Below are 17574 nucleotides of genomic sequence, written 5' to 3'. Positions count from 1 at the left end.
CAGGTTTAAACTTGTAACTTGAAGTCTTTAAATCATGATTTGAGGACTTGAGTAATTCAGCCAGACGTAGTGGGCCTATTACAGGAGTGGGTGGGTAAGATTTTGTGGCCAGCAATGTACAGGAGGTCTGACTAGGTTACCATGATGTTTCCTTCTGACCTTGAAGTCTATCATTCTATGAGATGCTAATTCTCACTATGCCCCTTGGTTCCCTCCGAAAGGGCCACAATGTCCCTTTCCCAGATGGCCATATTGGTTCTCGACATTGTCCATTTCAGGAACAATATTCCCACAATAGACAGGATCTAATCATGGGTCACCTGATGCAAACTCTTATAAGTCTGATCACTCTCTTCATTGAGTTCAAGATACAGAGGAATAACAAATTTTAAGTGATGGTGAAATACCAGCCCATCAGGACAATCCATCTGCTATACATGGTTCTTCTTCCTTACCTGATGGAACTATGTCACAGGCTACACGTCTTTCAGCTGATGATTTTAAAACTTTTCAGGAATTATTGACGCATATGGCAAAAACACTAGAAGTTCCTTTGGAGACAGTTCAGAAAAAGTATATATAAACCCTTTGATATTCTACAGCCAGCATCCCAGAGCAGGGTTGCGTTACCTATTAATGAAGGAATATTGGATCTGGCAGAAGATCTCTGGGCTCCATGTCAGAGTTACCTCTTAGATAGTCCTAGGTGCTTTAAATATATCTCTTCAATCAAAGTCTATTTGGCAGTGATATCCGCATTTCATCTTCCAGAAGAGGGAGGTGCAACTTTATCAATCAATGAATAGATTTATGAAAATTTTCCCCAACATTTTTCCTCCTGTGAGAAAGATTGCTCCAGCATGGAACTTCAAATTTAATACTTTCTTCACTTGTGGCCCACTTGCACTTGTTCTCCTTGAACCTCTATCAAATTGTCCAATTCATCTACAGACAGTGAAGGTAGCATTTCTGGTGGCAATTACATCAGCATGTAGAATAAGCAAATTACAATCCCTAATGATAAATCCTCCATACATTTTTTTTTTACATGGATAGAGTAACTATGAGACCACATCCATCTTTTATTCCTAAAGTACTCAAATTTTCATATCAATCGATGCAGTCATTTTCCACCTTTTTGCCAAAACTACCTTCTGCACCTGCAAAATTGCATACATTAGATGTGAGGTCACCATTATATTACCTAGGTAGCACTAGATCTTTTGGTAAAATGCCAAGACTTTTTTCTTTGTTTATGATGATAAATCAAAAGGGATGGCTAGAATGGGTATGGATTGTATTAGAACTGCTTATGATATTAATAAGAGTCCTCCACCAAACATGCAAACTCACTCCACCAGAGTGCAAACAGCCTCAGTAGCATGCTGAAGTTGGGTTCCAGTATCAGACATATGTAGAACAATTACCTGGCCTTCAGCTCATATGCTTACAAAACATTAAGTCACAGTTTCAAGATCTGATGCACATTTTGGAAGAGCTATTTTGCAGTCTCTTTACAGATAACTTCTAGCTTCCAACTCCTTAAAGACCAGTTACTTATCTAATAACTGGAGTTCTTTGAGATGTTCTTCACATGTAGATCCCATGACCTGCCCTCCATACTGGCAGCTCAAAGTCTTACAAATGAGGATTCTGGGAGATGAAGGAACTGAGAGGCAGTTGGGGTTGCTGTGCCCTCTATGCCCTCAGGGCATGTGTGACCCCCTATTGGACACTGCTAATGAAAATGTTCTGAACTCCTTTGCTGGGGCAAATGGGCACCATAAATGGGATCTACATGTGCAGAACATCTCCAAGAACCACAATTACTAACAGGTAAGTAATGATTCTTTTCATTGATCTTATTATGTTATTGAGATCATCAATATATCCATTATAGTTCTACAAAAATAGTTGGGTACAATGTGTTTATATTCCTATATCAATTACTCTACACATTTATAATGTACAACTCACCATAGTGTTTAGGCAGTCAACTGACACAATATTAAAGATACCACCTTAACTGGCCTTTAAAACAGGGCATTTCAACTGGTGGCGTGTGGCTTGCTGGTAGGTTCTGAGAGGCGCCTGCTGGGTGAGCAAAATCCCTTGTTCACTAGGATCCAGCAGGAGCCAGGGAAGGAGCAACTTGCAATCTCTCTTCTCTTGCTCTTTCTGCTCTGCACTTCTAAGCCTACCCATGAAAAAAGAAGGAAGGCTAGGAGAGCACCTACAAAAAGTGGAGAGAAACAACAGCCACTTTAAGTGGAGTGTGGTAAACAAACACAACATTGAATTCCATCTGGTGAATACCAGATGGGTGGTACTGGCTTTACTAAACTTACCCAGTAGCCTAGGTCATACTTAATTTATTTAAGGGTTAGAACAGCATTTTCTTTTAATAGACCATTTCCATTAAGTGTTTCTAAACAGTGTTTCAATATTTTAGCCTGTGTCCTCTGTCAACGAACTGATGACTGTCCCGAAAAATATGGAGAAAAGAGAACTTACAAGGAATACAATCTCACTGTTCATTACTACTGCTTGGTAAGTATTTCATGCTGATCCTGAACCGAATTCTAGGAACTTACCAATTTTCATCAGAAAAATTGGTAAACTAAACAGCAGTGAACCTGCAACTCTTTGCCTGCAAAATTCCAAGATCTCTCTTCTAATTTCCAAATTGTTTGCTTTTGGGGAGATTTATTGAGCCTTTTCAGTTATTTTAAAGATACAGCAGCAGAAAGAAAACACACCATAATAGGTTGTTACTTACTGTTGAATAGTCACATAAGCATTTAGCACATTCCCAAATCATAAAAACTTGATAGCGTTTTTAAAAATTGGTGGTAATGTATCCATGTTCTCATCTGACTCTTCATTTAAATGAAGGTTTAGTTTAATAATTTTACCTCTTTCGGTATAATACTGTTTTTAGCAGCATACATGTAATTCTTAGTTTGCTATGTGGTGTTCCTCACTCTGCATTATCTGGATTCATTATAGCGCTAGCAGCGGTTTTCAAACTGTGGGTCGGGACCCCATTGTAATGGAGTCGCCAGGGCTGGCATTAGCTGGTGGGGTACCCTATTTGTTCTCTATATATAAATAAAGCCTGAAAGTCTTATTTATTTTTCTTTTTGTTTTTTAATGTAGAAATATTAGGAATATCAAGTCCAGATACCACATTACAGCTGGCTTGAAGCCTGAGCCCCTCCACCCCGGGCCGAAGCCCGAGGGCTTCAGCCCTGGGTGCTGGGGCTTTGGCTTTGCCTACCCTGGCCCGGGACAAAGGGGCTTGGGTGGGCTCAGGCTTTGGTCCTGGGGTCATGTAGTAATTTTTGTTGTCAGAAGGGGTTGCGGTGCAATGAAGTTTAAGAACCTCTGCACTAGAAAAACAGTCCTTGTTTCAGCTTAATAAGTGTGAGTCTTATCATTAGGTCATAGCTCCAGTAACTCAGCCATTTTAATAATAAAACTTAAACTGAGAACAGCAATGGATACAAGCTAACTAGATGTTTAATGTTTTTGGCTGTGACAATAACATCAGCTACAATTGATACTTTATTAGATTCACAGACTTTAAGGTCAGAAGGGACCATCATAATTGTTTAACTTGAGGCTTAAAGATGATCGGAAAATGTTTTTTAAAAGTTGGTGAGGTATCCTGTTTGTTCTCTATGTATAAATAAAGCATGAAAGTCTTATATTTGTTTTTCTGTTTGTTTTTTAATGTAAAAGTATCAGGAATATCAAGTCTAGTGTTCCCTGTTCTTGCTGAAGGAACTCATTGGTGTCTCCGTTAATTGCATTGATAGAAGGGGTTGGGTTTTGAACCTTTAACTAAGATATCCTGTTTCTAAAATAAATATAATAGTCATTGAAGTTAAGTGATGTTAAACAAAAACCAAAATTTTAAACAGTCCCACTAAAATTCCTTTTGCTCTTTTTTATGGTATTATTGTTTTACTAGTTCTTTAGTTGTCATCAGCTTTCCTGGGCAGACAAGACCTGAAGATCCAACGTAAAAATCTGGGGGGGAATAAACTACTAAATGTACACACACTTGTATGTGTGCACATGGTTGCAAGCTGCTATTTCATCTTATGAAAGTGGAAAAAGGTGCAAGCCCATAGTTTTTCTTTGTAGATTACTTTTAAGGTATTGGAATAGATTCTGGCTCTCACCGAAGCCCCTGTACACTGCTTTGGCCATATAAGGAGGCCGCAGTAGGCTATGGGAGAATTTCCTGATGCAGAATCAGCATAGGGCTGATGTAAGAGGCCCTATGCAGTCCTCCTTCGCAGATCCCTGTGTGGAGAGTGGGAAGGGGCATGCTTGTATCACTGTGCTTCAGAGGTTCTGGGCTGCAAAGCAAGTTGGATAAGGCTATTGTAAGTTAGAGCTTCTTTACTGCAGGGGCCATTGGCCATTCACCTTCTTGCTCTGGGGAGCACCTTCAGTTCTGTGTGCCTCTGAAGAAACAACATAAAACAAAGCCTATCATTGCTGCATAGTGAATTATCCACGAGTTGTGTTAGTGTAGTAGTGGGTAACCTGAGGGCCACATGGGGTCCATCAGGGTAATCTGATTGCAAGCCGCGAGACGTTTTGCTGACATTGACCGCAGGCACAGCCCCCTGCAGCTCCCAGTGGCCGTGATTCGCAGGGATGTGCTGGCCACTGCTTCCGGCAGCTCCCATTGGCCAGGAATGGCGAACTGTGGCCGCTGGGAGCTGCAGGGGGGCCATGACTGCAGACGGTCAACATCAGCAACATGTCTCGCAGCCCAGAAGCAGGTTGCCCACCACTGTGTTAGTGTCTTTAAACCAATTATGGTTTTTACTTAAGTCCTGTGGATGCAGTAAGAGCTATAGGCTCCTTAAGAAACAAAAAGGACACAAGGTGCAATTATTTCCTTGATATTTTTTTTCTATTATGACAGTTTCAGATATTTCATAAAAATCTATCTTTATGATTCTTACAGGTAACTATCACATTTGTGTTCCTGTTGTTTTTTTCTCAACATATATCATTGTACACTAGTGTGTTCTCATTTCCCACTTGTCAAACAAGAGTTCCAAGTTATTCTGATGGTTTTTGCTGTTTCTTTTATTATGCAGACAATACTCTTCTAATTTCTTTAATGAGCTTCCAGTCTGGTAATGTATTTCAGCAAGGCTTTTTACACAAATAAAATATCTTGAATACTTAGCTTGTCCATTCAATATGTAGCAGTATCAAAGGGACATCAGATTATTTTGGCATGATCTGTTTCTAAAATCCTTGTTGGCGTTACTCAGTAGATTCACCTATTCCTTGTGCTTTCAAATAAATTATAGTCTGTGTTTTTATTAAGAACTCACAGAAATGTAGTCCTGGAAGAGACCTTGAGAGGTCATCTAGTCCACTCCCCTACACTGAAGTAGGACGAAGTAAACCTAGACCACCATCCCAGACAGGCACTTGTCCAACTTGTTCTTAAAAAGCTCCCATGGTGGGGAGTCCACAAACTCCCTTTGTATTTCAGTACTTAATTATCTTTATAGTTAGAAAGTTTTTCCTACTATCTAACCTAAATCTCTCTTGCTGCAGATTAAGCCCATTGCTTGTCCTATCTTCAGAAGACATGGAGAACAATTGATCACTGTCCTCTTTATAATAGCCCTTAACATATTTAAAGACTGATATCAGGTTCCCCCAAATCTTCTCTCAAGACTAAACTTGTCAAGTTTGTTTAATCTTTCCTGATGATAAAAGGTTTGGAAAACCTGACCAATTTTTGTTGCTCTCTTCTGGACTTTCTCCAATTTGTCCACATCTTTCTTAAAGTGTGGCACCCAAAACTGGGCACAGTATTCCAGCTGAGGTCTCGCCAGTGCCAAATAGAGCAGAACAATATCCTCCTGTGTCTTACATATAACTCTCTTGTTAATACACTTCAGAATATTAGCCTTTTTCACAACCGCGTCACTATTGACTCATTCATTTTGTGATCCACTGTGACCCCTGAATCCTTTTCAGCAGTATTACCATCTATCCAGTTATTCCCCATTTTGTAGCTGTGCATTTGATTTTTTTTTTTAATTTCTAAAGGTAGTATTTTGCACTTCTCTCTGTTGAATTTCATCTTGTTGATTTCAGACCAATTTTTCAATTGGTCAAGGTCATTTTGAATTCTAAACCTCTCCTCAAGTGCTAGCAGCTGCTTCCAGCTTGGTGTCATTCACAGAATTTATAAGCTTTCTCTCCACTCCATTATTCCAAGTAATTAATTAAAATATTGAATAGTAACAGATCCAGAGCAGACCCCTGTGGGATGCCATTAGATATACCTTCCCAGTTTGACAGCGAATCACTGATAACTACCCTTTGAGTATGGTCTTTCAGTCAGTTGTGCATTCACCTAACAAAAGTTCAATCCAGACCACATTTCCCCAATTTGTTTATTTGTCATGTGACACTGTTTAAAAAACTTTAATAAAATCATATATATATCACATCTACTGCTTCCCCCTATCCACTAGGCCAATAACACTCTCTCAAAGAAGGAAATTAGGTTTGTTTGGCATGATCTGTTCTTGACAAATCCATGCTGGCTATTCATTTTAACCCTATTATCCTCTATGTGCTTACCTATTGATTGTTTAATAATTTGTTCCAATATCTTTCCAGGTATTGAAGTTAGGCTGTGATTGGTCTAGAATTCCCCAGGTTCTCTTGTTCACATTTTTAAAGATCAGTACTATGATTGCTTTTCTCAAGTCCTCTGGGACCTCACCCATCCTCCATGAGTTCTCCAAGATAATTGCTAATGGTTCCAAGATTGTTTCAGATAGTTCCTTAAGTACCTAGGGTGCATTTAATCATGGCCAGTCGACTTGGCTACATCTAACTTCTCTAAATAGTCTTTAACCTTTTCTTTTCCTATTCTGGCTTGTGTTCCTTCCTCCTCATTTTAATATTAATTCGGTTAAGTATCTGGTCACCATTAACCTTTTTAGTGAACTGATGCAAAATGGGCATTAAACACCTCCGCCTTCTTGATGTCATCTTTAGCTCTCCTTCCCTGCTAAGTATGAACCTATACTACTTCTTTGAGTAGTGTCCCTATGTGTGCTCCACTTAAGTGTGGCTGCATCCCTGTGCCTAGGATCAGAGATTCTTGGTAGCAGTGCCTGTTTGGGCCGCACATGTGCTCTCCTTGTCTTGCTCCACGTTCGGGGGCTATAAAGCGCTGTGTGGCCAAACCGCCCTCAGTTCCTTCTCAACCACCCTTGGCCTGAGACGGAGTCCCTAGCAGAGCCTTTTTGTTGTGAGTTTCTTAGTGCTTTTTGTTCTGAATTTCATAATAATAGTGTTTCAGTTAGACTTTTAGTAGTAGTAATTCCTTGTTTTTCTTTATTTATTGTTATGTTTTTTCTTTTTGTTGTTTGACCCTTTGATTAGCATAGTAGTTTCTCCCCTATTTCTTCCCTCAGGGAATTGATCCCTATAAAGGGAGGTATGCCTGGCTCCACTGGGTTCAAATGTTGCCTCTGCTGCTGGGAGGCCATCCCTGTTATTTATGGTCACTCCGATTGCATCCGTTGTCTGGGAGAGGCATATGTACCCCAAAAGTGCCTTAAACTCGGAATGGCAGTGAGCTAAAGCTAAAACTCCTTATGATGGAGAGCTCACTAGGCTAGCTTCAGACCCTGGTCCCAGGACCTCCTCCCCCAGACAGTGGTTTTTATCAGCATCAACATCAGCTTCTCCCCACTCCCCACTGGCTATGAAGAGGAAATCAACAGATTCCTCACAACTTCGCCTATTAAAGAGCCAGCTAAAAGACAAAGATCTCTCGTGAGATTGGTGGCTTCGTCACCAACTGGCATAAGGATATGCCAGGATCCTAGGTCCTGTGGTACCATTGCTGCTGGTAAGTGCAAGGACCCCAATATGGCAGGATTAGACAAAAGGGCACTGTGAAGTGATAGTGGCAAGGAAAAATCCAGATCCTCAAAGATGGTACCTACTGAACCACTTAGATTCGCGGTATCAAGCACATTGGCACTGATAAGACTTAGGCGCCACATTCTGGACACTCAGTGGAGAACAGAACAACCTCAATACTGACAACCTCTTCCACTGCAGCGACACTGATGCAAATACCTTCCACAGTACTGATGATGGTGGTGCCAGTACTGCAAGAATTTTTAGACTTCCAAAAGACCCCATTGGTTTTTGATACACCTAAATCTATACTTTTGTGTACCAATACACCACAGTATGCACCTTATCCCCGGAGATGCATACCATATCTCTCTGTCACCATCCAGGACCACACCTCCCTTCTCTAGTGATGATGAGGAGGAGGACATTTATTCTCTTGCACCATATAGCCCCTCATCACATTAGGGAGCTACATAAATCAACTGTTATGCTCAGGCAAGATACCATGAAGCCAGAGGTGACCCAAAAGCTTGGTATTGACACCCATGGATTCTCCCACCCATGCCTTTTCCCCACCACAATGTCCTTATTGGGATCCAGGGGCTGTATACCGGCAACAATTTTCCAGACCCTTCAGAGAGAGGATGAGACACTCCCCATCATCCTCAATAGCTAGGCCACATGAGCCTGAAGGAGAGTCTTTAAAGAAACAGGAAGAGAGACTGGATAAGGAAACCATGCCTGCAAGCAATATCTGTTCGTCTTCATGTGACAAAGCAGTCATGCCTCCTCCACCAATGACAGCAGATGATTTCAGGCAATTCCAGGAACTGTTCAGGAGGATAGCAGATTCTCTTAAAGTTCCATCAGAGGAAGTGAGAGAATCACAACATTGATATCCTGCAAACTTCAACGTCAGCAAAAATTGCTCTTCCTATCAATGAGGTGCTATTAACAACTCTGCAATTTAGAATTACCAACTATGAAGTGATTATGTCAAAATATAATCACACAAATTACTCCAAATGGAGTGAATTTATTGAGTATATTCTGGAAGACAAAAAGAATCATGGTGGAGGGTCAGCTACTGGTGCAGACTGCATTACAAGCTTCCTAAGATGCGGCTGACACAGCTGTTCTTTTGATAGCGACTGCAGGCCACAGTGGAGGATCTCTCATTTGAACAGTACGAATTATTTGCCGACGAATCCCTAAAAGATTCAAGAGCAACATTAAGATCATTAGGTATTTATGCACCGATACAAAAGAGACGACCCGGTAGCTACCACGCTATAGAAAGATCTCAACCTCTTTCATTTGTCCCACCTCAAAAACATTATGACCCACAAAGGAAAAGACACACACCTGGTAAATGTAGACAGCCCCCATCACAATCATCAACATCTCAGTCATCCACATCAAAGAAACCATTTTGAGAATTTGGTCAAGGCCCCGAGATGCCTCCCCAGACCCAACAGCCAGAAAGTTTCCATCATTTTGGCAACTGCCTTACCCCTTTCTTCCCAATGTGGCAGACTATCACCACGGACAAATGGGTGTTAGAGATTATCAGCAATGGATACTTAATTCATTTTACCTCCCTCCCTCCTACCCATCCTCTCTCCCTGTCCCTCTTCAGAGACCTTTCGCAGAAACACCTTTTACGGGAGAAAACTAATTACCTTCTACAATTAGGTGCTATAGAACCAGTTCTGATTCAACAGAGAGGGAAGGGCTTTTATTCCAACTATTTCCTAATGCAGAAAAAGAATGGTGGTTGGAGACCCATTTTAGACCAAGACCACTCAACAAGTTTGTGAAAGTAAAATGATTCCAAGATGGTTACATAAGCAACAATAATCCCAGCACAGGACTATGGGGACTAGTTCTCAGCCCTCAACCTTCAAGGTACTTATTTTCCTATTATCATTCACCGATCCTACAAGAGATTCCTCAGACTCTCATGGGACAGAATCACTTCTACCACAAGCTATTTCTGGTTTGGCTCTTTACGGCACCAAGGGTATTTTCCAAAGTCCTTGCGGTGGGAGCAGCACACCTCTGAAAACAAAGAATTATGATATTCCCATACTTGGATGATTACCTACTCAAAGCCCTTCTTGAGATAATGTGTACTGAGCTACGTGAGAGACTATGGACCTTTTCTTAAGGCTAGGTCTACAAGTAAACACTTGGAAATCAACATCAACATCCATACAGCACCTAAAATTCACTTGATGGAGTGGAGGCCGAAGCCTGCCTCCCAACACACAGCTTCACCAACTTAGTCAGCTTGATTTCCACAGTTCAAACCGATCTGCAGTTATCGGCCAAACCTGCCTTCAACTCCTGGGGCATATGGCAACAGCCACCTTTGTTGTAAAACATGCCAAACTACATATGTGTTGCCTTCAGGGATGGCTCAGAACAGTATACGTTCCACAGAGACACAACTTGAACAAGAATCACTCAATGCCCTTCACAGCTCACTCGACTGGTGGACAAAATCCCACAATTAGTGTGCTGGAGTTCCTTTCACCCAACCACCATCATCACTGATACTGACAATGCCTGCACCTCTGTTTTGATGGGGAGCTCACTTGCACAACTACACAGTACAGGGCAAATGGACCCCGCTCAGAGTCAACATTACACAACAATCTGTTGGAGCTCATAGCTGTCAGGAATGCATGCTCACACTTTTTGCCACTAATCAGAAACAAGAACATAAAGATAATGACAGACAACATCGCTTGTGTGTTTTACATAAACTGCTAAGGAGGGGCAAGCTCATCTTACCTGTGTGCAGAGGTGGTGAAATTATGGAATTGGCATATTCACTACAGGATCAACATGAGCTACTTACCTACCAGGACTTTAAAACATGACAGCTGGACACGCTCAGCAGGAAATTCTCCCAGGAACATGAGTGGGAGCTAGATACCATAGTCCTGCACAAGCATAGATCTTTCCGCCACGGCCAGGAACAGCAAGTGCCCACAATTCTGCTCAAGAGCAGGATTGGATCGTCAGTTTCTGGGGGATGCCTTTCTTCCTTCTATATGCCTTTCCTCTTTCCCATTAATACCGAAAGTAATACACAAAATAAAAGAAGAAAAGGCCATGATCATTTTGATAGCCCCAACTTGGGCCCAGACAGACATGGTTCCCTTACCTTTTATGAATCACTCTTCATCCCATTCCACACTTCCTGTGTCAGGATGCAGGCCAGATTTGCCACCCACATTTAGAAATTCTCTATGTGAAAGCATGCCTCCTTGATGGTCCCAAGATGGTGAATTATTTGTTCTGAAGCTGTGAAATAGATACTGTTAAATAGCAGAAAACCCACCATATGTTATACTTACCTTCAGAAAATGAAAGAGATTCTGAATCTGGTGTGACAATATACACATCACAGCTATATTCTGTCCCTTGCCGTTGGTACTGGACTATATCCTAGGACTAAAAATATCAAGGCTATCATCAAATTCACTAAGGGAACATCTCATGGCAATTTTGGCCTTATACGATAAGATCAACAGGTGTTCACGCATCACGCCACAAAAAGTTTTCTTAGAGGTATTCGGAACCTCTACCCATCAATTTCGAGATGCTACACCACCTTGGGACCTTAATTTAGTTCTAAGATGCCTCACTGGTCCCCCACTTGAGCCCATGGTGACCTGCTCACTCATACATCTCTTTATGAAGACTGCCTTTCTCATGGCCATCACATCCGCCCAAATTGTGGTGGAAATAGGAGCTCTCGTGGCATAGCTCCCCACATTACAGTTTTCTTCCAAGATAAAGTTACTTTGAGACCACACCCAAAGTTTGTACCTAAAATACCTTCATCCTTCCACTTGAATCAGCCTATTCATCTTCCATTGTTCTTCCCCAAACCACACAGGAATAAAAGGGACACAATGTTCCACACACTAGACGTTAGGAGCCTACTATCTAGAAAGGACCAAACCCTTCAGAAAATCACCTAGACTATTCCTTTCAATTGTGCTCATCCATACCTAAACTAAGGCTTGCCTATCGCGCAGCGCGCTGCCTGCTGCGCCCGCAGCGCAAGCAGGGCAAGCCAGCGAGTCAGGAAAGAGAAGGAGAAGCAAATCCCACTCCAGCCCCAACTGGGGGGAAGGGACTGGGGAGGACAGCCGCGCAGCGCTGGGCGCGGGCTGACACACACTGGGGCTGGCGCCGCCCGCAATTTGCAGGCTGCAGAGTGTGTTTTTCACACACCCTGCTGCCCTGCATGTTTGTAAGTAAGCCAAGCCCAAAGACTCTCAAAGGTTCCCATGACCCTACTATAATTTTCCATTCCCTGCCCCTCTTCTCCCCACAACCCCAGCCCCCAATATGTAGCTCTCTATTAAGGTCACCTTTTTAATCTACCTACCTGTGGGCTTTAGTCACTTGTATCCTTTGAACCTAGTTTAAAGCCTTCCTTGTTAGCTTGGTGAGTCGGTGTGTGAAAATGCTCTTTTTGTTTAGGTGGAAGTTAGACTAGTCAATTGCTAAAGATCTTTTGGTTTTTTGTTTTTGTTTTTTTAATTGACTAGGATAAGATTGCTTTTTTCATTCTGGGCGCCTCCATGTGTTCTAAAACTTTCCTACATTAGTGTTGCTTGTCCTGCATGGTCCTCAGCCACTGTCTCCTGGCCCCTAGAATATATTTAGTTTGGTCCTAGGAATTAGTCAAATAGATTCCTGCAGTTCCTTAGCAGCAGTATGCTGGGAGGAAGGGAAAGACTATTATGCCTCTGCAATGGAAGAATATCACTGTCTTAAACATTTTGTTAAATCAATCTACTAGGGTTGTCTATATTGATACCAACAGCTGCTTATAGTCCAGTCCTAGACATTAAAGTTGATTAAAACAATAGTTTAGTGTCTTGGAATTTCTTACTAATTTTAACTGTATTTATAGTTGATGTCAAGTGGAATTTGGCAGAGGGGTGAAGAAGATGAAGGAGTTTATGGGTTTTTAATCAAGGACATTAGGAAAGAAGTAAACAGAGCTGCAAAACTGGTAAGAATCAAGCTCTAGTATTGTCACTGTTCATATTTGTTTCATCATTTTTGCACTTTAAACTCAATAACAAATCTGGTTTGTAATGAATCTTTTGATATATTTTTTTTTAGTTAAAGAATGATTTTTCTTTACAAATGGAAAATATTGACCATTGCATTTTTCAGTACTTACTGTGCTATGTGTCATATTTGATTCATTTTATGGGCAAGTATATCCTACTTTCAAGTGTTTGAATTCTTATATTTAAATTATTGTGAATATTGGCCATTATGTATGTATGTATATGTGTGTGTGTGTGTGTGTGTGTGTGTATATATATATATATTGTAAATATTGACAATGGAACTTGGCTGATATTTGTTACAGAAGAGAGAAGAGAAGTGATTGAGACCCAGTGAGGAAAATTTCATTTTCACCTCTCCAACAGATTGGGTGTCAACTTAATCAGAGTCTTTGGGACAAAACACAAAGGACTGATAAAACAGATGGTGTGGGTAGACCCTTACATTTTCAGGATGAAACAAAAACATTAACGTTTTTGATAAGTCTAACTCAAATAGCTGAGCAGGAACCAGTTAAGAGAGCAGGTTGTCTAAAATATCCAGATTGCCTCTTTGGCATCTGTTGAGCCCCAAACTGTTTGTATATTTTTGTTGATAGAATATACATATTTTAACAATGGATACACCAACCTTGGATACCATGATTAAAATACGGAATGCCAACTGATTTGTGAGAGTTTAAGTCTTTGAAAAGTACACAACAGAAGTAAATTAGTAATGCTACAATTCTAGCTAGAATATCCTCTGGAACAGTTCAGTATAGCACCATTTCCTTTTCTATACTCCTTATATCAGATTTCTTTTGTTAATGTTATAATTCCAGCGATTTTAATTGGACTTAAGTTTTAATAGGCTTTCATTTCTAAAACTTTCTCTTAGAAATGTAATATCTGTAAGAAAAAAGGTGCTTCGATTGGATGTGTAGCACCCAAATGCAAACGAAGTTATCATTTCCCTTGTGGGGTTCAAAGGGAATGCATTTTCCAATTCATGGAACAATTTGGGTAAGTGTTTTATTGTCACGTATAATTATACTCCTTACAGAATGAGAGGTGCTCTTTTTTTAAATACACTTGCTCTTATTTTTCCTACAAGAAGAGGGTGTGGGCATTATAAATGGCCTCCTAATTATCTATTTAAGAGAAGAAAGAAACCTACTATTTTTCTTACAATTTAGAGAATCATATTTTGAGGTATATCGTCTTCTGGTTAAATTTTCCTCACTTTTTCCACTTGGGCCAGAGGGGATGAAATGCTCCTGTCTGAACCAAGAAACAGGGAATGGATCATCTGATAGTTATGCCATTTCTACGGCATACATATGATAATTGTGAAATAGTTTTTCAGTATTTTTAGGATGCAACAAAATGTTAACTCTTAATGTTAGCACACATTTTAATGTTCTACATAAAATCGTGAAGTTGGACGTCAGCTTAAGTATCAGTTTTAAACTCTGAAAAGTAATTATTATGATTCCATTTTTGTTGTTTGACTCCAGATCAAATTTTCTCAATTTACAAATGAAAAATATTCTTTTTTAACTGCCAGTCCTTCAAATTCAGCCTTGGACCTGAAAGTCGTGCTGAATTATCCTTCAGTGCATCATCATCACACACACAAAAAAACAACAACAACAAACCAACAAAAAGTTCCCACCCTTTGGTTGCACCGGAACTACATCTACTGTTCAGTTGTATCCAGGCTCCTGCTGATAGTGTGTGAGCATAAAAAGAACACAGTTGATTCTTCATATCCCAGGTTGAGTTTGCAGGGCTGGCAAATGGGGGATGGAGAATAATTTAACTTGTAAACTGAACACATTTTATATGGAACCAATGAGATACAATAAATATAAACCCAAAGTTTATTTTTAGAGTAGAACCTCACTTTACATTACTGATATTTTCTCAGTCTAACACATGCTTTTTCAAACGCTCAATTAAATCTTAGTTTCTTTGGCTGTTGGGTGGGCTTTGTGGAATTATTTAGAGATTTTAAAAATTAAAATCTGATGATAAAGTAATGTATTGTTATTTTAATTAGGCGACACTTTTGTTTTAAGGACCAGAAATGCTTTGCTGGACCAATACAAAACCTTTGGCGTTTTTAGTAATCTTTTTTAACAACTGATTGGGAATCAGAGAATCCATATTTTTTTTTACTATTTTATAGTAATTTGTTTGTGAATATTTTTGCATATTGAATATATGGTTTTTAACCTGTTCTAAAATGATTTATTTCTAAACTACATGTATGAAAAATTAAAATTATTGAAGTCTGCTGTTATGATACAGGATATGGTATTACTCTCTCTAGTATTAATAACAATACCTTGATTGTTTTTGAAGTTTAATGTCATTAAGCAGAGCTTTAATTTTCTATTTAAGGTCATATTGTTGGGAGCACCGGCCAGTTCAGAAACTTCCATCTGATGAATCTAGAGGCTCTTCACAGTGTACAATATGCTTGGAATTTGTGGAGCACTTTCCAATGTACAATATACTAAAAAGTCCTTGCTGTAAAAATGCTTGGTTTCATAGAGACTGCCTTCAGGTAAGAAAACCTTTTATTCTGTGATGCTCACAGCATTTTGTTTTGTACTTAGAATAATAGAACAAATTAATGTTTACATGCTTATTTTAATATTCAATAAATGTAATAAGGCAACATCAAAAATATACGGCTATAATTTCTTCATCTAGGGAGTCTGTTGTTTTTTCCAAGGCCTGTAATCTAACTAGTTTGTCCATGTTATCAGACAACTAAAATAGAACAGCAACTTTAAAATACACTCTTAGGGACTGCAAGATTGGGAAGATTCCTTTTAAAAGATGTTCTTTGAGATCTTCACACTTCAGCTTGTCTTCAGGAAGCTTCTATAGAAAGAAAGTGTGTTGGGACTTCATGAATGCCATCTTTCAGCCCCGCACGTTTATAGCCCATATCATAAAAGGATGATGTGGCCTTAGTTACCTCTGTTCCTTCATTTTCATGGCTAGACATGGGTGAAGGAATCTCTTCAGATGCAGAGTGAATGGTAGGGGGGAGGAGAGAGGGGAGGTCATTGAAAGGAAAGCTCATGCTTTCCTCTTGGAGATGATCTTACAAGCTCAGCCCCTGGATCAGCCATTTCCCTTGTGAAAAGATAGAATAGGCCACCTTTAGCTTCAAAGTGGGATAAATTTAAGATGATCCTTGCACTGAAGAAGTCAGTGCCAGAACAGAATCCATAAATGTAATGCCCAATCTTCAGGGTACCATGACCTTATTGAGTACAAAAGGATGGAAACAGTAAATGTGAAAAGTTCAATTAATTTTCTTTTCTGTTTTCTGACGCAGTATCAAGCTCTGAGTGCTGGGGTATTTTTCTTTAGGTGCACAGTGTGCAATAATAAAGACAAATTTCAGAAGGAAATGTTGAGAATGGGAATACACATTCCAGAAAAGTAAGTAACTAACAATAATTTCACAAATAATCCACATTGTATATACAACTCTAACTAAGTAGGATAACAAAGCCAAAACCATGTACTTGTTTATGCAGTATAATTAAAATTTGAATAATCATTGGGATTTCCTGGGTTTCTACTGGCAATGAGAGCAGTTTATTTTTGTCTTAGGTGCAATTTGCTTCTTTTCAGATCACTTCTCAGATTTGCAGAGTACTAAATTAAGAGAGGCTGCAAATGTAGTATAGGATAGAGATATACACCTCTACCTTGATATAACACGGTCTTGGGGAGCCAAAAATCCCTACCGCGTTATAGGTGAAATGCCGTTATATTGGGGTAACGGCAGCAGGGCTCCAGTGGTGATTTAAAGGGCCCGGGGCTCCACACAACAGCCAGAGCCCTGGGCCCTTTAAATTGCCAGCGAGCCCTGCTGCCGCAGCCTCAGGGTAGTAGCGGCAGAGCTCCAGCAGTGATTTAAAGGGCCCTCGGCTCCCCGCAGCAGCTTTAAAGCCCTGCCGGAGCCCCACTGCTACCACGCTATATAATCAGGTCGCATTATAGCGGGGTAGAGGTGTATTACTACTAACCAAAATTTTAGAGATAATATTCAATATAGATAAATGCAAGTTGTTGTTTAGAATTTTTAAAAATTCTAGTATTTTTAAGTATGGGCAGAGTAATTTTTTAAATATGGGCAGTTCAATTTAATATGGGAAAGCAGGTGCATTTCCCAGCGACTGCTCTCTCATCCTCTCCGCACTGTATTTTCTTCACTTTCTTGGTCTGGCCAACCTGTGCTATCACCCCCTGTATACAGTGGAACCTCAGAGGTCTGAACACCAGAGTACGAACTGACCAGTCAACCATACACCACATTTGGAACTGGAAGTACACAATCAGGCAGCAGCCGAGATTAAAAAAAAAACCCAAACCAAACCAAATACAGTACAGTACTGTGTTAAACATGAACTACTAAAAAAAAGGGGGGGAAGTTTAAAAAAAATTATTTGACTAGGTAAGGAAACCATTTCTGTGATTGTTTCTTTTAAATTAAGATGGTTAAAATCAGCATTTT

The 17574-nt window shown here is 40.0% G+C and overlaps 1 protein-coding gene across 7 annotated transcripts in view; it reads left to right on the top strand.

The window, feature by feature from the left end:
- The window catches only part of G2E3 (G2/M-phase specific E3 ubiquitin protein ligase), a 51515-nt gene that overhangs the window by 14163 nt on the left and 19778 nt on the right, over positions 1–17574 (top strand). For all 7 annotated transcript variants that reach the window (XM_039538055.1, XM_039538060.1, XM_039538056.1 and 4 more), the window contains 5 exons: positions 2453–2550; positions 12881–12982; positions 13927–14051; positions 15435–15600; positions 16387–16493. In XM_039538055.1, coding sequence (XP_039393989.1) covers positions 2453–2550; positions 12881–12982; positions 13927–14051; positions 15435–15600; positions 16387–16493 — 598 coding nt within the window. The remainder of the gene's footprint in view (positions 1–2452; positions 2551–12880; positions 12983–13926; positions 14052–15434; positions 15601–16386; positions 16494–17574) is intronic.

The sequence above is a fragment of the Mauremys reevesii genome, linkage group 4 (assembly GCF_016161935.1).
Source record: "Mauremys reevesii isolate NIE-2019 linkage group 4, ASM1616193v1, whole genome shotgun sequence".
In the NCBI taxonomy this organism is placed as follows: Eukaryota; Metazoa; Chordata; order Testudines; family Geoemydidae; genus Mauremys; species Mauremys reevesii.
This window is presented reverse-complemented; position numbering and strand designations above follow the sequence as displayed.